General features: G+C 34.6%; 18 protein-coding genes across 18 annotated transcripts; 14 read left to right on the top strand and 4 right to left on the bottom strand. All coding sequences in view use genetic code 6, as the record gives it.

Annotated features, from left to right (window-relative positions):
- Positions 1 to 133: 133 nt before the first annotated feature.
- Positions 134 to 1,483, top strand: SS50377_22934 (uncharacterized protein; the record flags this gene model as incomplete). The annotated part of the gene is made up of 1 exon (XM_067906812.1): positions 134 to 1,483. The coding sequence occupies one exon, from the start codon at positions 134 to 136 to the stop codon at positions 1,481 to 1,483; it is 1,350 nt and encodes a 449-aa protein (XP_067766080.1).
- A 63-nt stretch (positions 1,484 to 1,546) lies between these two features.
- On the top strand, positions 1,547 to 1,954 carry SS50377_22933 (uncharacterized protein; the record flags this gene model as incomplete). Its single annotated transcript, XM_067906811.1, has 1 exon — positions 1,547 to 1,954. The coding sequence occupies one exon, from the start codon at positions 1,547 to 1,549 to the stop codon at positions 1,952 to 1,954; it is 408 nt and encodes a 135-aa protein (XP_067766079.1).
- A 54-nt stretch (positions 1,955 to 2,008) lies between these two features.
- Positions 2,009 to 4,654, top strand: SS50377_22932 (CHY zinc finger domain-containing protein; the record flags this gene model as incomplete). The annotated part of the gene is made up of 1 exon (XM_067906810.1): positions 2,009 to 4,654. One exon carries the CDS (start codon positions 2,009 to 2,011, stop codon positions 4,652 to 4,654), a length of 2,646 nt encoding a protein of 881 aa, XP_067766078.1.
- A 263-nt stretch (positions 4,655 to 4,917) lies between these two features.
- SS50377_22931 (uncharacterized protein) lies at positions 4,918 to 5,163 on the bottom strand (the record flags this gene model as incomplete). Its single annotated transcript, XM_067906809.1, has 1 exon — positions 4,918 to 5,163. One exon carries the CDS (start codon positions 5,161 to 5,163, stop codon positions 4,918 to 4,920), a length of 246 nt encoding a protein of 81 aa, XP_067766077.1.
- Positions 5,164 to 5,864: 701 nt separating this feature from the next.
- SS50377_22930 (uncharacterized protein) lies at positions 5,865 to 6,299 on the top strand (the record flags this gene model as incomplete). Its single annotated transcript, XM_067906808.1, has 1 exon — positions 5,865 to 6,299. The coding sequence occupies one exon, from the start codon at positions 5,865 to 5,867 to the stop codon at positions 6,297 to 6,299; it is 435 nt and encodes a 144-aa protein (XP_067766076.1).
- Positions 6,300 to 6,466: 167 nt separating this feature from the next.
- Positions 6,467 to 6,718, top strand: SS50377_22929 (Myb-like DNA-binding domain-containing protein; the record flags this gene model as incomplete). Its single annotated transcript, XM_067906807.1, has 1 exon — positions 6,467 to 6,718. One exon carries the CDS (start codon positions 6,467 to 6,469, stop codon positions 6,716 to 6,718), a length of 252 nt encoding a protein of 83 aa, XP_067766075.1.
- Positions 6,719 to 6,999: 281 nt separating this feature from the next.
- Positions 7,000 to 7,566, top strand: SS50377_22928 (uncharacterized protein; the record flags this gene model as incomplete). Its single annotated transcript, XM_067906806.1, has 1 exon — positions 7,000 to 7,566. One exon carries the CDS (start codon positions 7,000 to 7,002, stop codon positions 7,564 to 7,566), a length of 567 nt encoding a protein of 188 aa, XP_067766074.1.
- A 271-nt stretch (positions 7,567 to 7,837) lies between these two features.
- Positions 7,838 to 8,398, top strand: SS50377_22927 (SNF7 family protein; the record flags this gene model as incomplete). The annotated part of the gene is made up of 1 exon (XM_067906805.1): positions 7,838 to 8,398. The coding sequence occupies one exon, from the start codon at positions 7,838 to 7,840 to the stop codon at positions 8,396 to 8,398; it is 561 nt and encodes a 186-aa protein (XP_067766073.1).
- Positions 8,399 to 8,510: 112 nt separating this feature from the next.
- SS50377_22926 (uncharacterized protein) lies at positions 8,511 to 8,777 on the top strand (the record flags this gene model as incomplete). The annotated part of the gene is made up of 1 exon (XM_067906804.1): positions 8,511 to 8,777. One exon carries the CDS (start codon positions 8,511 to 8,513, stop codon positions 8,775 to 8,777), a length of 267 nt encoding a protein of 88 aa, XP_067766072.1.
- A 736-nt stretch (positions 8,778 to 9,513) lies between these two features.
- Positions 9,514 to 9,948, top strand: SS50377_22925 (uncharacterized protein; the record flags this gene model as incomplete). Its single annotated transcript, XM_067906803.1, has 1 exon — positions 9,514 to 9,948. The coding sequence occupies one exon, from the start codon at positions 9,514 to 9,516 to the stop codon at positions 9,946 to 9,948; it is 435 nt and encodes a 144-aa protein (XP_067766071.1).
- Positions 9,949 to 10,118: 170 nt separating this feature from the next.
- On the bottom strand, positions 10,119 to 12,878 carry SS50377_22924 (uncharacterized protein; the record flags this gene model as incomplete). Its single annotated transcript, XM_067906802.1, has 1 exon — positions 10,119 to 12,878. One exon carries the CDS (start codon positions 12,876 to 12,878, stop codon positions 10,119 to 10,121), a length of 2,760 nt encoding a protein of 919 aa, XP_067766070.1.
- Positions 12,879 to 13,067: 189 nt separating this feature from the next.
- On the top strand, positions 13,068 to 13,589 carry SS50377_22923 (Ribosomal protein S7; the record flags this gene model as incomplete). Its single annotated transcript, XM_067906801.1, has 1 exon — positions 13,068 to 13,589. The coding sequence occupies one exon, from the start codon at positions 13,068 to 13,070 to the stop codon at positions 13,587 to 13,589; it is 522 nt and encodes a 173-aa protein (XP_067766069.1).
- A 19-nt stretch (positions 13,590 to 13,608) lies between these two features.
- Positions 13,609 to 13,938, bottom strand: SS50377_22922 (uncharacterized protein; the record flags this gene model as incomplete). The annotated part of the gene is made up of 1 exon (XM_067906800.1): positions 13,609 to 13,938. The coding sequence occupies one exon, from the start codon at positions 13,936 to 13,938 to the stop codon at positions 13,609 to 13,611; it is 330 nt and encodes a 109-aa protein (XP_067766068.1).
- A 74-nt stretch (positions 13,939 to 14,012) lies between these two features.
- Positions 14,013 to 14,735, top strand: SS50377_22921 (Palmitoyltransferase; the record flags this gene model as incomplete). Its single annotated transcript, XM_067906799.1, has 1 exon — positions 14,013 to 14,735. The coding sequence occupies one exon, from the start codon at positions 14,013 to 14,015 to the stop codon at positions 14,733 to 14,735; it is 723 nt and encodes a 240-aa protein (XP_067766067.1).
- A 39-nt stretch (positions 14,736 to 14,774) lies between these two features.
- Positions 14,775 to 15,290, top strand: SS50377_22920 (uncharacterized protein; the record flags this gene model as incomplete). The annotated part of the gene is made up of 1 exon (XM_067906798.1): positions 14,775 to 15,290. One exon carries the CDS (start codon positions 14,775 to 14,777, stop codon positions 15,288 to 15,290), a length of 516 nt encoding a protein of 171 aa, XP_067766066.1.
- A 2,887-nt stretch (positions 15,291 to 18,177) lies between these two features.
- SS50377_22919 (C2HC-type zinc-finger domain-containing protein) lies at positions 18,178 to 19,440 on the top strand (the record flags this gene model as incomplete). The annotated part of the gene is made up of 1 exon (XM_067906797.1): positions 18,178 to 19,440. One exon carries the CDS (start codon positions 18,178 to 18,180, stop codon positions 19,438 to 19,440), a length of 1,263 nt encoding a protein of 420 aa, XP_067766065.1.
- Positions 19,441 to 19,622: 182 nt separating this feature from the next.
- On the top strand, positions 19,623 to 21,071 carry SS50377_22918 (Major facilitator superfamily protein; the record flags this gene model as incomplete). The annotated part of the gene is made up of 1 exon (XM_067906796.1): positions 19,623 to 21,071. The coding sequence occupies one exon, from the start codon at positions 19,623 to 19,625 to the stop codon at positions 21,069 to 21,071; it is 1,449 nt and encodes a 482-aa protein (XP_067766064.1).
- Positions 21,072 to 21,652: 581 nt separating this feature from the next.
- SS50377_22917 (uncharacterized protein) lies at positions 21,653 to 22,066 on the bottom strand (the record flags this gene model as incomplete). Its single annotated transcript, XM_067906795.1, has 1 exon — positions 21,653 to 22,066. One exon carries the CDS (start codon positions 22,064 to 22,066, stop codon positions 21,653 to 21,655), a length of 414 nt encoding a protein of 137 aa, XP_067766063.1.
- Positions 22,067 to 22,196: the final 130 nt, after the last annotated feature.

Here is a 22,196-nt window from a genome sequence, read left to right as displayed (position 1 = left end):
TTATTTTATAATAAATAGTAGAGATAGAAGATTAAATAGAACATATAGAACTAAATACGGTAATCATAAATTTATAGACTAATAAGTATTAATGATTTTAATTTTATGTATATTATATAATAATTTAAATAAAATGCTGAGGCCTTATTCAAAAATTTCACGTTAGTAAGAATTCAGAGAAATAAAGAGTAGTAGATTCCCACAGCGTACAAAATATGCACCATAACCCGTATCACCAGTTCGACCAAAAACTCCTGGTTAATTATTTGGTCCACTTACTAAATTTTTATCTGAAACAGACTTATTCTTAGGTAGATGTGAATAAGAAAGAATTTATCTTATAAACAAAGTTTAGAGAAGAGAAACATTAATATACAATGAAGAATGTATTGTATAAGCAGAAACTGATCAAGTTATTAAAAAATAGGCAGAAATAGTGTTAAATATTGAATTATAGCCACCAGAAATTAATGCAAATAACGAGAGACAAATTTTTTGTCTGTTGCAATAGTTTTAATCTATTATGAATAATGTTAAAAAAGAAAATGAAATTCTAACCAGTTATGTATATTCTCGTTAAATTTTTTAATTAATCTCATCTGAGTTGAAGGAAAATATAACCATAATGTAAAATAGGAAAACATTAATTAACACATGTTTACCTCTTGATTTAAGTGAGAATGATGGATACTCATGTATATTTAGATAAGTTAATTAAGTTTTCATGACTTAACATTAAGACTTTTAATTTGAATCCTTACAAATTGACGGATACGAACATCTTATGAATAAAACCTTGCTGGAAGCAATAAAATCGCTAAGAAGAACTCTTATTCTTCCTATTGTTAATCTCTGTCCGAGCCATGTCAAATAAGAATATATGCGACTTAACCAGAAATTTACAGATGATAATAACATATAATCTATTTAAGAAGAATTACTTAATAAATAGTTAGACAGTTAAGTAGTATAATTTGAGGAAGAACAATTTATAAATGAGCTCTTGACAGTTTATAAAGTAAAAGAAGAGTAGAAATAAAAAATAAAAAATATTGATCTTGATGAGGATAAAAAACTATAATTATTATTAGATTGCCAGTATTATACTCTAGAGACATCTATTTCTAGGTTAGCTTCACAAGTAGGTTGTCCTGGGCCAACTGGAAATGAAGAAGTTACTACAAAACTAATTAGAAAAATCGATGATAAAATATCTTAAATCATAGAAGAGTATTTTTAATGCAATAAAAATGATATGCGAAAGTCACGAATCAAATGGATGGCACAGTATGAAAAAAAGTTGTCAAATGAAAAAAGAAAATTTAGTAGAAATTTAGATAGTGAGAAAATACCTGCAAAATATCGGAAGAATATGGATCGATCGTTCTCACCAAAAAGACAGACATTGCTTTTTCAATCAAATATTCAAGAGGCTAGGTTAAAGATTTTATAAGGCGATAAAAACACATTTTTTGATATGTGAGTTATTATATATAAATAAATAAACTTTAATTTAATAATAATAAATTAGATCTTTCCTTTATTAATGGAAGAGCTAATTTCTAACACTAATATATTATCAGCTGACATAAAAGAAATTAAGACTGGTAATTTTATAAAAGATGGTTATTTAACATATAAAGTTACTATTAGAGCACCTGATACAGCTAAAGTTGATGTTGATTCATATAGTTTGTACATACTATTAGGTAAGAAGCCTAAAGTATTTCCTATAGTTAAAGATGCACCTGAACTGTATGTAAAAGACTTTTAATTAGAACTCGAAAAAATATTAAAAGAAACTTCTGCAAATGAATTACTTAAATAATGTTAGTCTGACTATGATTAAGTTTTACTAAGACCTTTTAAATATTTTAAGAGATATTAAGCAGTTGATCATGAATGTTGTACGATTTTAAGGTATCTTTTTAAGTCAGTGGAAGAAATTGAATGATATTAATGTTACTTATTTGTATTTAATAATTATTTATTATTGTCACCACTTCTCATGGAGTTAGTTTAAGCGTATTTGTAGAACACAACTATTCCTTTTGATGACACAAAATTAATAACCCATGGACCTTTTTTTAAAGCAGAGTATCAAACGATTAAATTTATTATTAGAGCTCCATAGACTGCTAAAGTTGATGTCGACTCTTATAGTATTATTGTTGCTGTTAAAAATAAAAAAATTAAAGTATAACCAATCATTAAAGAAGCTTCTTACTCTTATTTAAAAGAATTCCAAAAACTAGTAGAAAATATAGCAAAATAGACATCTGTTAATAATTTGCTTATTCAGGTTAGTATCAATTTTGACTAATTTCTTTTGAAATTATGGAGTTATTTCACAAGATATTAAGCAATAGACGAGACTGGTTGCACGTGTCTTCGTTATTTATTTAAATAGGAGTGTGAAATAGTCAATACATTACCAGAGGCCACTAAAATATAGTTACCAATAGAATCCCCACAATCATAAGTATGTTAAGTCGAAACTCTAGCTGAACAAGCAGATACCTAAGTTGAGAAGATAGAGGAACCAAAAGTAGTTACATAGTTAACTAATTAGGTATAGTAGGTGCATGTCTAATTTAGATATAAGACAGAGCAAGAGTTGAAAAACGAAGAGTTTAAGAAACTTCAAATGAAATAAAGAATGAAAATATATGATGAGTCTGAAATAATTACTCTAGATTAGTTCCATGCATAAATCGCGTAATAAAAATCATTTTAATAACAGAGGAATCTATAATAAAAGCCAAAAATAGATGGTTAAGAAGTATTACCTAAAGATATTTCTCAAAATGAAACATGGAATACAATTCAATCAGTTACTTATAGGGATATTCTTGTAAACCTCAAACAAAATCAGATGACAAAAGATATGTTAGTATTATCAAGACGATATGATGGGTTTAACATACATCAAAACACTGAATCAGAGATAATATTTTCGTTCAACGTTCCATTAAAGCAGATTCCTTTTGCTGCCTCGAAATTGCTCCCAGTATTTTCTACTCTATTCTCTGAGAATGATGTCGACGTAACATTCCTTATTGCGATTAATCTAATAACAGAAAAGAAATCTTTCATAAGAGTTGATCCTTAAGGTAAACTATTACATATTTTGACTAAACAAGCCCGATAGCTTCCCCCAGAATTAATGTTATCAATCGATTATTGTGATTACCAGTTTCTATCTATCCTTAGCAGAGAGATGAGTCAAATCTTGAGATCATCTGATATAGATGCAGGTAATAATATCAAAGATTTAGACAGGAGAGAAGATACCTTGAAGCAGTTTAACATATGCATGATAAGACCACCTGTATATAAGTATATACGACATGCATAAGTATAATAAGGATAATATTCAGAACAAGACTTCTTAACTAAGATTAATTCTCTTCCTAGTCCTTAATGTTATATACCACTAATTGAAAGTGGTATCACACTACTAAAGAATTTTGATATAATTATATAGTTATTCTCAGATATTTCAGCATTTGCAGCACTGCAAATAAAGAGAATACGAGTGTAGTAGTATCTAGAGGGCGAAGGAGAGGAATTTGCGATAAGTGATGAGCAGGATTCAGATTCATATTATGAATCATCCTTTTCTTCTTCGGAGTCCTCAATTTATGACACATACGCTCAAGTTACTGATTCTTTTTTGGCTATAAATGACCCACAGCTATCTCCTAACAGCCTGCGTCTTTCACTGACAAACCTATAGCTCGAAAATTCTATGATTATTCAATTCTAGAAGGTCCAAATCAGTGTAATGTGTTCTAAGTGTTCTAAGATGAGCGTCCTAACCTTAGATTCTACGGCTATCTATAAAGAATACAAGACTTTAAATTCAGATATTCTGGCATGCAAGTAGTTGTGCTAGTTTTGTACGGTTAAACATGAGATATCTTGCGTATCAAAACTCTTCAACCAAGCGTTTAAAGGAGACTCCGGACACCCAGAGCCACTCTTTATCGTGTCCCATGTTAATTGTATTCCTCTTGTGTTGAGCTTCATGGATGACTCTGTGATCATAATCCAATGTTAATGTGGAACTCTTTCAGTCTAAAACTCCGTCTAGTTCTTCGTTTCACACGATATTCAAGGGGCTAAGTGCCGATGCCCAAACTGTTTTAAGCCGCTTATATTCACATTTGAGTCATCATATTTTGCCCTTCAGTCTGGAAAGCAAATCCCTCTACCCAACTTTCTGTAGAAGCCATAGAAGGCATAAGTCTTTAGCGGTACTGGGAAGAAATTACCGAACAATGGGACCTGCGAGCATTATCAAAAATCATTCCGGTGGTTCCGCTTTGCATGTGGTCAGGCCTTTCCGTGCGATGTTTGCCACACTAAAAATTGTGGGTGTGGAGATGAAATTGCAAAATAGATGATCTGTGGGTATTGCGGCAAGCATTAGAGCGTTTAAAGTATGTGCTAAGGGTGCCGCAGTGACTTAACACGAGCTAGAGGTTGCCATTGGGAAGGGGGTAATGGGTGCCGGAACCAAGAAAAGATGAGCAAAAAGGATGACAAGAAATATCGCGGCAGCTGGAAGAGCCGCAGCAACAAGGAGAGGAAACGCATGGCGATGTAAAAGCGCGGAAACGCTAAAAAGAAGGACGGTGAGCGCTACTGATTTTTGTTATCATTGTAACATTGGAATGAATTCCGCAGGAGTGCTCTCCCTTCACGAATGAGTCCGGCCGTCATTCAAGGAATATTCTCTAGTAGAACATGCAAACTTTTCTGAAGGTACTGAGTGCGGCGCGGCGGCCTATATGTAGATTCTTGTGACACGGATACGGTGCAGTATATAATAAAAACCAATCATCCCAATCTAACCTAACACCCTGCTTTGAACAGACTCTACCGCAACCGATCAGCCTGGCATCATCTGAATCAGTGGTGATTGACACCAGTTTCAGGCTTCCTAGTCCCACCGCACGCTAGGAGATTATCCAGAATGGCAGTTTAAAAGTTGAGCCACCGCTATTTAATGGAACCCGGGCCTCTTTACCTAGGATAGAACAGGCGGTACTGCATTTGGGGTGTGATAAGAGGTGAGAATCTGACTGTTGCGTGCGGCATTGGTGTAAATCTGAGTTTCACCGGTAACTCTACAGAAGCCATAGAAGCCTTAGTCATTTGAGTTGTTTTGTCGGAGGCTGCTAACAACAACGAAAACAAGCAATCACATGATGCAGGCTAAGGTTCTGGGTATGATGCTTAATGGGATGATTCCGCAACCAATGTTGATTCTGTGCAACGGCGTTCGCACCCTCAGATTAGCCATCTAGGGCTCCGACAAACTACCTTAGAATAGAAAACCAATGGAGAGACACTTCAAATTAAGGCGAGCAGAACAGTTTAGAAATGTTTCATTTCTAAACTGATGCCTCTTTTCGTCGTCGTACCCAGCAGCAGGGTTATCGTCAGCAGGTCAAATCAAGCGAAGGGGTGCAGTTCCTTGAATCCAGAGCTTGGGAAATACCGCGATGGATATTGGCGCATGATGCTTTCCGCGCGCCGCAAGTTGCGCTGTCAGACCCTCTAATGCATAACCCAAGCCCATTTTAGGAGTGGGTGAAATGCGCGATAAGAAAACCCAATATAATGTGGATTTGCCTCCAATTTTGTGAGAGTATATGTAATGCGTCTATCTGTTAATCCACTGAAAATTTTATTCTAACGTATCCAATAGGTATTGGCTCCCTATGTATTACTATGTTTCAAGGAGATGTCTACAGTGGTGCGGAAACTATATAATCCCATATATCTGAAATTATATAAACTCCACCCCCGCCAAAGTAGAAATATCATACTATACTTAAGTATACCCTGATCAAATGAACGCCCAGCAAAAAGAACAGTTCCTGAGCGAGATACGCCAGGTGGTGAACGTGCCCGACCACCAGCTGCTAAGCGCGCTCACCAACCTCCCCAACGACGAGCGGTACGGCATCTGGACCCAGATCTCCCGGCGCATCGGCGTCAGCCAGCGCATGACCGCGGACTACTTCCACAACACCTGGTCCAAGCAGTTCTTCAAGCGGCCGCACCAGTACAAGAACGAGATCCGCGAGCTGCTCCAGGAAGCCCTGCAGCAGGAGGGCACCGCCACCGCCGTTGAGAGCGTCATGGGCTGCATGGCGCAGCGCCACGGCAACGCCTTCCACAAGCAGGAGCTGCGCACCTACATCAAGCGACAGGCCGGCAAGCGCCCCGAGTTCACCGGCCTCTAGATCGATGGGCTGCTAGCCATCCTGGCGAACGTTCAGTGAGTTAGCCAAATCACTAGCGGATTTAAAACGCAATGTAAATGGGCATCTGATTCCAATCAAAATGGAGTGTGACTAAAAGTGACAAGGAAGGAATGTGGTATCAGGTTTGGACCTGTCATTGGGTAGGACAAGAATTAGCTATAATATTTTAGTACTCACTCCACGAAATGACGCATAATGCCCACTGCTGGACCGCGTACGAGACGCAGCTTCTGGAGACCGCGGTGCTCCAGTTCGGCCGGGACTGGGACGCTATCAGAGAGTCAGCGCTGCCACACCTCGAATCTGGTTCGATTCGCAATAAGTACTACAAGTTGGGGCTCCACCTGGGACAGCGCCGACATACCAGCTGTCCAGTACCTACGGTTGAAGAGATATTATCGCAAATATACAGTATCATGAACGGCGGCCTAAGCTGAATGAATGGGTGCCGAATGAACGGAGTCCATAGCATTATCAAATTTAAGTTAGAAATAGATCCAATCTGAGCTAGCATGTGGGGGATGGCTTTTATTTCTGCTCGTAGGGAGCAGACATTTATATGAATCTATTTATAGCAACGTTTTGAAATATCCGAATGGATATCGTCCTGCCGCGAAAAAATTTATTCTAACTTGGAAGTCATATGTTACTTTATGTTGACACTCCGAGTATTGCCACTTTCGGACACATAATCATCTACAGCTGCTTGTGTCCTAAAATGGAGCTGGTTGTGCTAGTGATAGGTGGGTGGGTGCAACGCACCGAAGCAGTGCTGAGCGTGGTCTGCTATAATGGGCAATCCATGCAGAGGCTGATCCCTGCACGAGTGCCTTCCGCCACCTACGAGAGGGGTGTCCCCGCAATTTTCGATCTCACGCGCACGACTCAGGGTGTCCTTTACCGAAACTGCTCTCAACCTGCCTCGCAACGTAAGCTGCTTCTGTGGGTGTGCATCGACTTGGTCTGGGATCAGCGGTGCCAGAACCAGCGGCTCAGGTACAAACTGACCATATTGTAGTATATGACATTGCTGCACGTTTTGACCGAGTTGTTTTCGGCGTAGTATTCTACCACTTATCCTGTTTACAATACTATTACCCGTTCTGGGAACGCTAGGTAAAGAGAAAACTGCATCTGCGCAGACGACCACACCGGCAGAGGTCCCGCCCCCACGTCCGGGCACGCGGGCAAATAGCGAGATTATCCAGTCACACAATATTGTTAAACGTGTATGGATGCTAGTTAATAGTACGTTTCTTTTCAATTGATGATAAGTTAAGATTGACACACGTCAACCTCAGTTATGTATCAATTTTTGAACGCAATTACCATAAATGATGCCTAGATCGCGGCAGCCAAATTTTCATTCAGAAACATTAATTGATTCTGTCACTCCACTCAAATCCTATATTTAAAATCTTTATTTTTGATAAGCCAGTCAATATTATATAATACTCACTTCATATAATTTAAATTGTCTCTTTATTTAGAGAATATCACTATTCTTATTTATATATATATATATACAATATACGAATAATTCCCCTCCACATAAAATGGAAGATTTGATGTTCAACACTCGCTTCAAGGCAAAGGAATTCCAGCGCCAGGCCGCTAAATTCGACAAGGAGGCCGAAAAGTACAAGCAGAAGGCGCGTGCCGAACTACAGAAGAACGACAAGTAGTGCGCCTCCATGTACGCCACACAGTCATCCTCGCTGAAGCAACAGGCGTACCAGTTTAAGCTTCTCTCCGTGCAGCTGGAAACTGCCTCTAATCAGCTCAAAATGAAGCAGGCAGCCGAGAGCTTCACGAAGGAAATCAGCTCCCTGAACGTCTCGCTGGGAAAAGACACCGCGAACCCGGTCGAAGTACAGAAGACGATGGACCAGTTCCAGCACCTCATGGACGGCTTGGGTGTCAACCTCGCGGTCATGCAGGATGCGATGCAGCCCGCTGCTCAGATCACACACGGCGACGTCATGCAGGAGCTAGAAGCCGAGATGGTCGCGCAAAGCGGGAACGATGTCATCCTCAGCTCTACGAAGCCCCGAATCGTTGAGGATGCGGGGGCTGACAGCATGAACGATTTGATGGATAGGATTAATGCCATCTGAGAGTGATTTGTTTGGGCTGGATTCGGTTTTGTTTGTCTTTGAGAGGTGATATAGAGTAGAAATGGGGTGGAATGAAGTGTAATTTGGTGTGGGGTGATGTAATTCAGGGAATATGGTGCGAGATCGCGAGATCGGAGCGGGTGATATGGAACTTCAAGGGTAGCTTGTTTACATTGGCGGATAAAAGATAGGTATTGTAAGATCATTGAGTAGAATTCAGATTTAGAAGGTGATTAGCTAACAAAGAAGGCTAGAGGCGTTAGATTTTAGATTCTCTTGGTGGATGATTTCGTAAGGCGTATTGTGCGTGACGATGCACGTTGTGAGCATAGGATAGTAGGAATCTGGTATAGTGCAAGTTTGTATTAATTTGGTCTGAAAAAGGCTAAAAACTCATGATTTTGTAATAGTGTCGTCCTTTTAACGCATTAATTATAATATGAGCATAAGCAAATAATAATTCTTCACGATGTTATGTCTAGTTCTTAACATTAAATATTAATTTATGATAATGTCTATTTTTAAGATGTAGCATGCGCATAATGATTATTAATCTGAAATATGCAGTATTCTGCATTAAATCATCTAGCCATTAATTATTAATAAGAACTACAATCCATTATCTAAACCTTAACTAAAATTTATTTAATTTAGCATTACATTTATAATATTTACAATTAAACTAGAATTTATCTAATAATTTTTTATAATTAGCAAGAAATTAATATTGTTTTGATCAATAATTTATTTATGATTGACTTATCATTTACTCTACTTGCTCTATTTGTCTAATTTCCGTAATTGTAAAATTAAAAAATATTTAATGTATATATTATTAAAAGGGTTTAATTTAAAATTTGACATTGTCACAATTTCCTTTTTTTTATCCGCAGAAAACGAATTCATCTAATTTGATCGAATATTTAATTTTCAAAAAATAGAATCTGTACAATCATTATTTATTTTAAATTAAAATAGTATTATAATACGGGAAATCAAACTATACAACATATTATATTTGATATATTATTTATATTTGTCAAAAGTTAATTGTCCTGATTATATTGATATACTGCAAGAGAATATTGGAATTATCTTGTATACAAAATTTATAAATGAACGCCCAGCAAAAAGAACAGTTCCTGAGCGAGATACGCCAGGTGGTGAACGTGCCCGACCACCAGCTGCTAAGCGCGCTCACCAACCTCCCCAACGACGAGCGGTACGGCATCTGGACCCAGATCTCCCGGCGCATCGGCGTCAGCCAGCGCATGACCGCGGACTACTTCCACAACACCTGGTCCAAGCAGTTCTTCAAGCGGCCGCACCAGTACAAGAACGAGATCCGCGAGCTGCTCCAGGAAGCCCTGCACCAGGAGGGCACCACCACCGCCGTTGAGAGCGTCATGGGCTGCATGGCGCAGCGCCACGGCAACGCCTTCCACAAGCAGGAGCTGCGCACCTACATCAAGCGACAGGCCGGCAAGCGCCCCGAGTTCACCGGCCTCCAGATCGAGGGGCTGCTCCTAGCACTTGCTAATGCATATTGAGTCATTTTGTATTTTACACATTGTTTAACATGCATTTAGCTAGAACTACGTATAGTCATGCATCCTATAGAGTTCTATCGGCAAATTACTTTTTAATTTTTTATGACTACGTCAATGTCCAAATTTTTATATTAGTAAAATATTATTATACAATTAAATTCAAAAAATATTCACTTTACGTTCCCTTTTTGGTATTTTGACCTATGTATAAAATCTGCCCCGTCCTTTCGATCGTAGTTATAGCCTGTTGTATCATACTTTTGCTATATATCCAGCTTCATCTTTTATACTTTATCTTGATATAAACAATCGTCAAATTCAATTTTTTACGGTATTTTCGGAATCGGGCGAGACCGGACTGGCAGGCAATTAGACTTTGGGGGTGGTTTTATCTTCGATTGCGAGAGCTCCGCTACTTGCAGTGCCTGGAAATTGTTCGAATTTAAAATATTCCTAACGACGTCTAGCTCGTTAATCTCTATATTTTCAGCTTCCGACTATAACGATTACCGCGGCGACGCCTTCGATTTCGCTGGCTGAGGTTTTTATCTCTAAATCGTTTTTGCTGGGATTCGAACATTCAGCTGCTTCGAAACTGGCTAAGCGCCCATGTCATCTGTACCATTTTGCGCCTAAATATTAATCGAAAATTCCTAAGGCAAAATCGTGTTCATAGCTGGCTTCTATGCTGCCACCGTGCCCAGAGCAGCCCCAAGTTCCTGCTTTTTGCCGAAGCTTTTTGTCACAATTTCGAACGATTATGCGCACTCCTGCTCAGGTTCGGCCTCTGCGACTATTTGGGGTGCCATTTTAATAGCAATTTCCTCCTCGTTGTTGCACTTGATCTGCACAGCCTGCAGCAGGTCCTCGCAACTTAAATCCAAACCGCTTTTCTACTTCACAACACGCAATCGCGGCTTATAAGCCCTCTCACAATCGCACGAGTTGACCAGGTCCTTGGACAGGTCGCCGTAACACTACACGCCATGGTCACATCGCCCAGGTGGTGGCTGTCCTAGAATACTCTGGTTGCTTCCATGACGTTCCCTATCAGGGGATCGTAAATTCAGCGCCGTTGGTTCCTTTCTGAGCCCACTTTGAGGGTTCTGAGCACCATGCTTCAAAATGAGCGTTTTCAGGCCATTTCCCAGATCACGCTCCATAATATTCTCGTTCACGTCTCTGTAGAGCTATTTCTTCTCATTTTTGAAGTCGAAATCGCTAGTGAGTTATAACGGCTACTCACCGGACTCGTTGAACTAGAATGCCAGCTTCGATTGTTCAGTGATAGCGAACGAGAACTTCTTGTCAAGCTGTTTTCGCGGTTTCGTGTCCTTTTCAGTGTTTTAGTGCTAGAAATTAGCGTTTATATTAATATTATTAAAGTTCATAGTATGTTCAACACCAGAATAATTTTTCTCATGTTGAATAGTTGAGTTACTGTTTTCTTCCTAAAGTGAGATTTTGCCTCCACTACTCAGATTTGGATGTTCTGAATTATCTTTGTTGTTTTGTACTAGGAAGTTGGTTTCAATTTCGCCTATTGAGCGGTGCTTTGGCAATTTTTTTAATGAGTTCACATCTCTTGGTTATTTACCTGCAGTAACTTTCATAAACATGTCATCTTGGTCCTATTAAGAGGTTATTAACGAATTATTCGATTGATTGCTGCTAGCCTTAGATTTAGAGATATTTTTTGGTGAAAATTTAAATTACATCCCTTATTACATCTATTAATCTGACGAAAGAATAGTAGATTAATTTTAATTTTATTATTATCTAAGGCTTTCCATATTCTACTCATCTACTACCTATTGAGACTAAGACCCTTCATTATTTACTAATGCTTAATCTCGAACAAACTAATTCAGGTTAATGCTAGCTTTTTCTGTTAGTAATTATTGCTTATTTAACTATTTCTTCAAGCTTTCTATCTGATCGAATTATTACTGTTGCTTATTTTTAAGGGTAGTTACATCATTTTCTAATTTAGTTTTCGAATTATTAATATGCCTTTACACTAAATCAACAAATCCTTGTAAATTTGTACAAATGCCTTCAACTCCTAATAATTTTAAAGCCTTTTTTAAAGTAAACATATTGGTATCTAGCGTTTGATTTTAGGTTTAACCTAATATAAGCCCAGAACTCGGTTTATTGTCAGAATTAATGTGTTATTATTAGTGTAAAAATATTGATTAATTATTAATATTTTGAGTACCTTCTTATAATTTTATGTTTTCCATTACTATATCTTCAGTTTACAGGTCTTTTTCGAATCCTTACATATCTTTTTGTTGCTAAAAGTTTAAGTTTTTAGGCTATGTAGGCGATATTCCTGCAATTCCAACGTTATGTACATTTTCTCCAATTTCAGTACCTTTATCCCACTTAATAACAGACTTCCCGATTGGTTAAGTAGAAGGCTTGAACGGTTGCATTACTTCTTTGTTCTCAGCATCCGGTACATACATTTAACCAACCGCCATATATTATTTTAGTTATTCTATTTTCTATGATTTAAGTTTCGTAAATTCTGTATTGAGCCGGTTCAGCTTTTTATTGAGACTAGAATTTTATTATGTCAATTTCTGATTCTCTACTTCTAATTTTAAAGAATTAGAAGTTAAAAAATTTATTGTTTTTACGTGGTCTGAGAGGTTAACTTTCAAATTTGCATGTGTTTAATCTGAATAACTTTATAAAATTTTAAGAATCTAGTCTTATATAAGAATTTTTTATCCGAAAAAATTTTAAAATATCGGCAGCACCGATTTTCCTTCTAAATGGTCAGTTTCAGGATTACACGGAAGATCGAGATCGTTGATAAGGAAAAATTTACGGGTTTTGAGACGATTCTCTATCATCTCCTAATATTAGTCAAAACGTTCAGTTATTAAATCTTATATTATCCGTGCATGTGAGTCCATTTTTTATATTTATATTAATATAATATATAAGTAAATTAAAAATAAATATTAATAAAAACGAACTTTTTATTGAATCTATTATAATTACCACCTATTTATACATTAATTAGTTATATAATCAAATTTGAGGTCAAAATTCAACAACCTGATTTTAATGTTAAATCAATTTCTTTGCACCACTCCTTTGTCATGCAGTACTCCTCCCCTATCGAAAAGCAAACCGCCTTTGAAAAGTCTGTCATCGCAGCTTTCAAGAAGATCAATGATACCAAGAGTATCAATGTTAGCCTCTCCACCCTCCACACCGTTCGTGCTGAAGAAATCGAGGTCACCGGCTCCAAGAAGGCCGCCGTTGTTTTTGTTCCCGCTGACGAAATCACCCTTTTCCATGCTGATCCCGAACTCATTAATGCTCTAGAGAAGCAATTCCAGGGCTGCTAGATGCACATTGTTGCCGCCCGTGCTACCGCCGGTAAGCGTGGTAACAAGGATTTCCACAAATCTATCAAGTATGTTAACGAATGTATGGAAGACGATCTTTGCTACCCTACTATCATCCAGGGCCGTCGTACTCTTTTCCACGCCGGTAAGCAGAGCCAGAAGCTCGTTATTGCTCAAGACAAGAAGGAACTTTTCACCATGCGTGCCAATGTTTGTGAACAGATAATCCGTAAGGTTACCAAGCGTTGCGTTGACATCATCTATGTTTGATCTGATTAATTTACAAATCTCACTTCTGTATTTGCTACGTCTTCTACCATTCCTTATCACGTGCTAATCTTAACTTTTGCGATTTTACTAATTCGAGTTATTGAATTTATTATATTACCAGTTTCAACTTTTTTGAATTTTTGATGGCCTTTTCGGCCTCCATGACGACCTCTAAGGCCTGAATTTAAGCATCAAATTTCTTTGTCAGCTGATCTACGGTTCTGAATTTTTCAGGATCCTAAATTCGCTTTTGCTTTTTCCTCGATTTATCAGTGTTATTATCAACACCATTTTTCTTAAATACTGAACTTTTCTTGATTTTTGTATCTCTATGATGCGACCTTCCCATTTAAACTGGAAAAGAAAACAATGAGGAACCGTATTATTATATAAATATTATACTATTATTCTTAATAATATAATATGAAGTTTATATTGTATATATTTTTAAGGCTTATTTTAATTTCATTTATTATTATATAGAGAGTCTTATATTTCTCATTTCTATTTTAACTTATATTTACAATATAGGCATATTATTATATATTGATACTAATTAGTCTCTTAATGTACGGCTTATTTTTTATTATTCTAACTCCGTTTTTTGCCCCTACAACAGTTTAACTCCTTCATATTTTCATATTTTTAAACCTTCTAACGGCATTTTTAGCAATTTTTATATCTGCTCCGAAAAACTATCCCTAGAAAAATAGAATTTTAACCTGCAAATTCTGCGAGCGCTCCAAAGCCCACCCTTTCACACATCACTGCCGCCGCTGTAAAACATGTATTTCAGGTTTCGATCATCACTGCAGCATCCTTGGTGTTTGCATTGGAGCAGAGAATTTTATTTTTTTTGCAAAATTTTTTATTTTTAGTATAATTGAAGGCGGCCTTTAGATCTTTTTTTGGGATGGATTTGGAAGTAAAATTGATATTGGAATTGATGTTGGGTTTTTGACTTGTCTAAAACTTATTGCAGGGCTCTTGTTGATATTGTTAGGGGTGCTGGGCTTCGGCTATTTTGTATTTTCTCAAATTATTTTCGGTCGTGCTATATTTAATATTGACACTGGGGAGAAAACAAAATTTCGATATATTACGATATCAAATTCATATAAATTAATTTTACCACTCCTTTTTTGAGTTTGCCATTATTATATTGTAATATATAATATGATTAAAATGTAGAGAAAAACAGATCATATTCTGCCAACACCAGCTCTTCTGGCCACATACAAGCAAATACCGTAGACAAAGGATATTCTTTAGTCAGCATTCAACTAGGACAGAAAATTTATTTAGTATGGATGTGGGAAGCGCCTTAATAAGAAGCCTGATGACCTCTCTTCATACCCGAAACTATGCTACTAAGACCATTTTGGATAAAATTTTATTGAATCCAACCCGACAAAATCTATGATAAACTCTAAGCATAGCAGCATTATGAACGTTTCACATAAGGTTAAAATAGCTGCATTCAAGCCTAGTTTTGACGTCCTGGATATCGAAGATGCACTAGATGGGTTGGTTTCCAGACACAGATAACTGCATTTGCATGCAAGAAATAGGCGAAACTATCCAGGAACGCCTCAAAGTCAAAATGGAATGCGACCATTTTCACCGCTTTAGGACTTCCGTTAGATACGCTCCTAAAGTCGATTGGATGGCCTACGTATATCTACCAAATAGTATTAGTGATGAAGTAGATTTAACTTATATCCCTAGTATAGATGTTAGGGAGAATTATTGGTTTGGAGATAGTCTAATTGATTTATATTAGTATTGGTTCTGGATTTATTTACGAAATTTTTAATTCAGAGATGAATTGAATAGTATAGATATGTTATAATTTTTTTCTGTGTAATATGAATTTCAAATGCACTAGGTGATCACCATCTAAACAAATTTATAATCCTTAATATTATATCATATATAAAAATATTCATTCTTTAATAAGAGGAGAAGGTTTTAGCGTTGACTTTCCTTATTGGTCCATTTATAATGCAAATGTTGAAACATTTGTTGTTTTTAAAGTATCATATTCTAAAATATCTGCTTATTATTTGAAGTATAATGTTTATTTCCAAGTAAATATCTATGATACCAAAAATCCAGCAATTTCTGTTATACTTGGTGCTATAAAAATCCACTTAATATCAAAGTAAATTAGTATTATAAATATAGCCACTAGATCTATAGCTAGTTTAAATAATTGTAAAACTGTTGCCATAAATACTTTTCTTTACATTTATAGAACTCCTGAGACAAATTATATCGAACCTTATAGGAACATACCACTGAAACATATACAAAGCGTAGGAGTAGCCTCATTAATGAACTCTTAATCAGAATCAAATAATTTTATTATATATGGCATCAACCCAATAATTATTATCTAAAGAATAAACAAAAATGCCAGTGTTATCCAATCAGCATACTAGATCAATTTCTAAACTCGCCTAAACTAACTCTATCATAAATTATATGATAAAATAGCTAAAAATCCAAAATATATAGCGAATCTTGGCTATACCATTAGTTAAACAAGCCTCAAAAATATACTCCAAATTGCCTGATTCTATGTAGTTTTATCTTCAGAATATCTTACTATTTAGTAACTAGTTAATGTCTACTCTATTATCACTGGAATAGTAGTGAAAGCTGCCGGCACTGCCTATTTAAATGTTGTTTTTAGGAAGAATTTATTAAATTTTATATATTTCTTATCGAATTTAATGATAGTAGATTTTACCCCACCAAAGAAATTAAATATAATCCAAACATCTATTACTAATTAGGATATAACAACTGAAATAGCTGCACACTACATTTTAAGTTTATCTATGAGGATATTAAAAAATAATGCGTCTAGAGTGATATTAAGAAGAGAGCTAATAATTAAACATACCATTGCCTCTTTCACCTTATTCTCTTATCGAAACAACGGAAGTAAAGCTACATTAATGCTATAAGACAGAATACCAATTTAGTACATAATCCACATATAATTAGAGAAATATGTAAATACTGGTTCTGTAGTCGCTCCAAGTCCTCTGTAATATAATCTTTTAATGGGAGAATAATAATTGGTGCTATAATATTATAAATAACAACTAACATAAAGAATTAAGTTGCATAATTTCTAGCTTCGTTATATTTATTTTGTCCTAATGCAGGACCTACTAATGATATAACACCAACTGATAAGGACTAGATTATTATATTACAAATTAATAGTTCAAATGGGTTTCCAACTGATGCAGATGCAAGCCCTGGCTCCCCAAGATATTATCCAACAAATATAGTGTTTACAAATAGATATAGTGTCGTAATCATGAACCCAATTAAGTTATTAAATGATTAGTAAATTAATACTTAAAAAATTTGTCCATTTTTCAAGTATCTTATATCTTTTTTAGCCTTTGAAGTCTAACAAATTTCCTATTTATTGATCAACTATTCTTACTGAAGATCAACACTTGTATCATCTTCCGTAAAATTCAACTATATTTAATCTAAATCTTGTATACTTTTAAATGGATAAAATAAGTTTATGGTAGAATAATATTCTTTTAAAAAACATAATTGTCTGTTTTCTTTAGTTAGTTATTTACATATATATTAATAACTAGTGTAAATAAATTAAATCTAAACTTCTCCATAATGTTTATTTACTAACAAAGTCAGCTGCTAAAATGTTACTATTCATTTTACTTAATTAATTAAAATATTAATATTTTTTGGTATGTTTATTTACGAAACTAAAAATGAATATACTACAGTAGACATAAATTAACCAGATAGTATAACATCCTGTTATTTATAACCTATATAAATATATATACTTTAACTTTATTATACTGTTGGTAGAAAGAATTCTATTTATATCTTGATATTACATATAAAACCAAAATAATTTGTTTAATATATCATATTCTCAGCCACTTACTATTCTATGATCGCAAATCATATACGATTGAGTAGGTTACTATACAATTATTATTAATTATATTTCAACTAGAAAATATGCTAATTTAAGTATGCATTATTCTAAAATTACTATACAATTTTAAATATAAATAAAAGACATTTTTAGGCAGGAAGATAGTTGTATAACAATATTAATATTAATAAAACTATTTATAATACTAGATGATTATAGATGGTAAATATTCTTGTTATTTGTTCTAACGCTTATTTTTATAATCTATGCTTAAATATTATTTTTATATATAATTATAAAAATTTAAACAATTTTTTCTATTTGAAAGATTTATTTTTAATTTTACTAAATATGTAGTTATTAGTGATATTTAATAACTATGATGTAACCTTTAATATATTTTGAACCTAATAATACTTTCAAGATTCATTTAGGACATTTAAAACTCAAATTTTAATAGCCAAAAGTATTAAAGGTCTATTTAGGCAATTATTCATTAACAAATCTTATTGATTAACTTTTCTTACATTTGCTTTTATATATAGATATTTATATTATATATTTTAAAAACAGTTTTTTTGCAAAACATTTATAACTATTATATATAATATTTTATAAATTTTTATCACTCCACTTCATCTTATGAACGTATAGAACGGTCTAGTCTGCAGATTTTGTGGCAAAAAATGGTTCAAACATGACATAGTTCCTCATGAAAAAAACTGCAGACTTAAAATTGTTAAAATGGTCGACGTACTTTACTAAAGTTACAGAATCCAGCTCCTCTATCCACCTGAAATTGAAGAATGGCCCGTCCCCCCTAAAATATCGCTAATCAATTACAATAACCATGCGTCAAAGCACTTCTAGGCCACCTGGTAGCCTTGCCCTAAGTGCACACGGGCCTATCCTCCGATAGCTCTTGCAGACCACATCAATGAATGTGACGGGGAAGGCCCAATCCGAAAAGCTAACGCGCCAATAAAGAAAGCGGAACTACGTGGAACAATTAAACCTGGTCAAATGGTCGCAAAAGCTGGTACAATGATGGATACCTAAAAAGGCATTGGAAGTCCTCTCGACGCCCCATAGGATCTCCCTTTAAGGCGTCCTGAAACTAACTCTGGTACAATTGGTGGACAAAGAGGCGCTAGCCAACAAGTTGAAGAATATGCTCAACAGGACACTTCCAACGACGACCGAATGGGATGCTCCCGCTGTGGTAGGAAGTTTGCAATGAATCGAATTGCTGCTCATGAGAAAATCTGCAATAAGCTCAGACATGGTCCTCCACCAGGCCCTGATGAATTCCATAAAAAGGATAAAACTGATGCAGAATGGGCTCGCACGGGATTCGATCCTGCCCGTTACGACACTATGGGCGCCGCCCCTAGCAAATTTTCCGGAGCTAAAGGCGCAGTGAAGAAACCACAAACTGCTCCAAAACGGCCGGTTGATCCGTTCGCTGCCCAGGCAATGACAGACGGCAGAATTGCATGCAAGCGGTGTGGAAGAGGTTTCGCAAAAGACAGAATCGAAAAGCACGAAACTATCTGCAAAGGATTGGAAAACTTCGTTTAATATGCTCCCGTTGGTGGCAGCACTGATAGGGCTAAGGTCGGAATGGGGTAGGCAACCAAGTAGCCTAGGGTGAGTTTAGCTGCGAATACAGCTAGCTAGTAGAGGGTACCGGCGGTACCTCAATCTAGAGGAGCCGCTGCTCCAAAAGCACCTGTTGCAGGCGGAATAGCACCAAGAGGAGTTTTGGGGTCGAATTCGGCCGCGAGACCTCCGCAAAATTCAGTTATGAGCCCATCTGGGGCCAAGTTTTGCCATGAATGTGGTACACCTTACGCTGGATAGACAGCAAAATTCTGCATGGAGTGCGGTGAGAAAAAGCTGTGAGCTTGCTAAAGGGGTGATTAACAAGTTTTTTAATTTACTTATAGATGGGTTATTGCGCTCTGTTAGTAAATATAGGTTTGTTTTATATGAAATAAATATGGGTAAAGATTATTGATACACAAAAAAGTATAATAACACTACTATAATATACTGATTTACTATATAAAGTTTACGTATAATAAATGAAATACCCAGCATCACTCAGACCTGGATAGGGTAAGATATAAACCTCATTTCCAATAATTGCTATCACATTTTGTATCTCGTTTTTAGACTCTTAAACATTAGATATTGCATTGCCTAGAATTTAGCACGAATTAGACCTTTCGAGATCAACGGTGTAGTGGTTAGGATCAATTACAACTTTATTAACTGCTGCTACAGTAATTCCAATTTCTAGAATTTGCTAAAGATTAGGGTATGTATTGGTATTTAAAATTTCTACTATGTTGATATTTCTATTACAAATTACTTTTTTTATGACTAAATCAATTTTTTGGTTAATGTTATCAATACGCCTGATATTAGGAGTAGGTTTTGCAGGTATATCAGCGAGTAGGTATGTGATGTATAAAGTCCTTCCTATGGAAACAAATTAAAAATCTTATATTTAGATATCTGTTGTTATCACTCAAGTAATTTCGTTAATAACTCCAATAATATCTGGAGCTATAATTTAATATTTATATTACAAATATTCTTATTTGGTTATGGCTTGTTTATCTCTTATCGGATTTTTTTGCCTACTTTTTTTTTAAAATAATTCATCGCCAATAAAAATTCAGTAAGATATTCTAGGGTCATTTTGTATAATCCTAAGTATTGGAGCATTATGTTTAGCCTTCACATTCATATCCATTGGGTATTATTATATAGCAGTAACTATTTTCGTTCTATTTGTAGTATTCTCATTACTTTTGATCTTTACAGAAAAAAAAGTATAAAACCCACTTATTCCTAGTGCTATATCGGTATAACCTTTGTTATAAATTATAATAGTTGATTTTAACAATAATATTATTTTATCAGCTCTAAATTATATTCTACCGTAATATTCAGCACTTATTCACGAACCAACTACTATGTCTTCATTTATTTTTACACTAATTGCATCTTTTAGTCTCATAATTTCAATAATCATCCCAATTATATAAACTAAGGTATTAAATTATCATATAATTTTAGCCTCAACTATTTCAATAGTTTTATTATCAATTGGTATATTTTTTACTCAGTATGATAAAAATACATTTTATATCTTGTATTGTTGTATTTAAGTATTTTGTTAAATTATTTATACTGTCGTTTATCCATTACTATTACTCTCTATTCCTTTTAAACACTACTCTAATCTTAGTGCAGTGCCAACTGTTTGCAGAACAATAGGACATTCTCTTTCCTTGAACATGTTTAGTATGATCTAATAACTAACTGCAAAGTATTATACAGGTAAAAGTGCTGAATAATTTGGATATCTAATATGTTTCCTATTTTTTGTTCCATTATCGATTATTAATGGGTTATTAGCATGGCTGAAGATTGGAGCCTCAGAGACTGAAAAATATAAAATTGGGTACAAACCAAGTATGGTTAGAGTTGTTGTAGAAGATGAGAATGAGAATTTGATTTGATGTTCTAAATAATTTTCTGTAGTATCAAGTGCCTATGAATTACAATGTAACTAAATACTTGAAATAGGTAAAGTTAATATTTAAATAGTTATTACTATAATGATAATTAGCAATAAGTTTTAATAAATATACTACAAGTCTTTCGACTAAGCTTAATTCTCTTTTCAAATCATAGATACTAGATTAAGCTATTATAGAATGCTAATATATTTGCATAATACTTATTTAACGGATGTATACTAAATAAAATAATAATATGACTAGTTACTCTTAAATTTTTTATCATTGTAAAAATGAAAATACGTATACTAACATTACGAAAAATATGAGAAATTACCATCAATCTCTAGCAAAAATAATTATGTAAATCTAAATATTAATCTACAATAATCATCATGTATTATTAAAAAATATAGTCATCCATTAAAAATTACATTTTAACTCTTTTCATATTAAACGTTAATAATTAAATAAGCATATCCACTATTTTAACTAGGATATAAATTAATTATAATTCAATATTTAATACTTAATATGAATCCTTTATGGTCTACATATTCATATTGGCTAATAGCTTTCTTTCATTCTAGGTTAAATTTTGTTAAACAAGCCAAGCTCACCGTTCTCGTTTATTTCACACCTTTTAATATTATAGTACTTGCTTGTGGTAATTTACGCATTTTTGTTTTAATAACTTTGCATTTCAAGTTTTAAATTGTTACCTCCATTTCTTAAAGCTCTTTATCATTTATTTCAGAGTAGTGAAAGGTTTGAGTTTTATTTCTCTCTTCTAAATCTTTCTAGGATTACTTTCTCTATTATTATTTTTATAACTCATCACTTTTAATTTTGTTTAACTGCTGTTTTGTTGTGATAAGAATGGGATATTGTGATAAATATTGATCATCAGTAGACTATGTTAACTAGTATCCAACCTTTGAAAATTTAGTATCAAGGTTGAATGCAAAATTCATAGTATTTTATTTTGAAGCCATTTTTAGAATAGTATAATGATTATATAATAATAAACCTATAAGTTTTACCAGAGGTTATTTTTAATTCTTTGATAACCTATTTTAATATTATTTCAATAATTATTTTTTGTTTATAACGTATAATTTAATA

This window comes from Spironucleus salmonicida, chromosome 3, assembly GCF_000497125.1.
Source record: "Spironucleus salmonicida strain ATCC 50377 chromosome 3, whole genome shotgun sequence".
In the NCBI taxonomy this organism is placed as follows: Eukaryota; Fornicata; order Diplomonadida; family Hexamitidae; genus Spironucleus; species Spironucleus salmonicida.
Note: the sequence above shows the minus strand (reverse complement) of the source record. Positions and strands in the feature narration are given on the sequence as shown.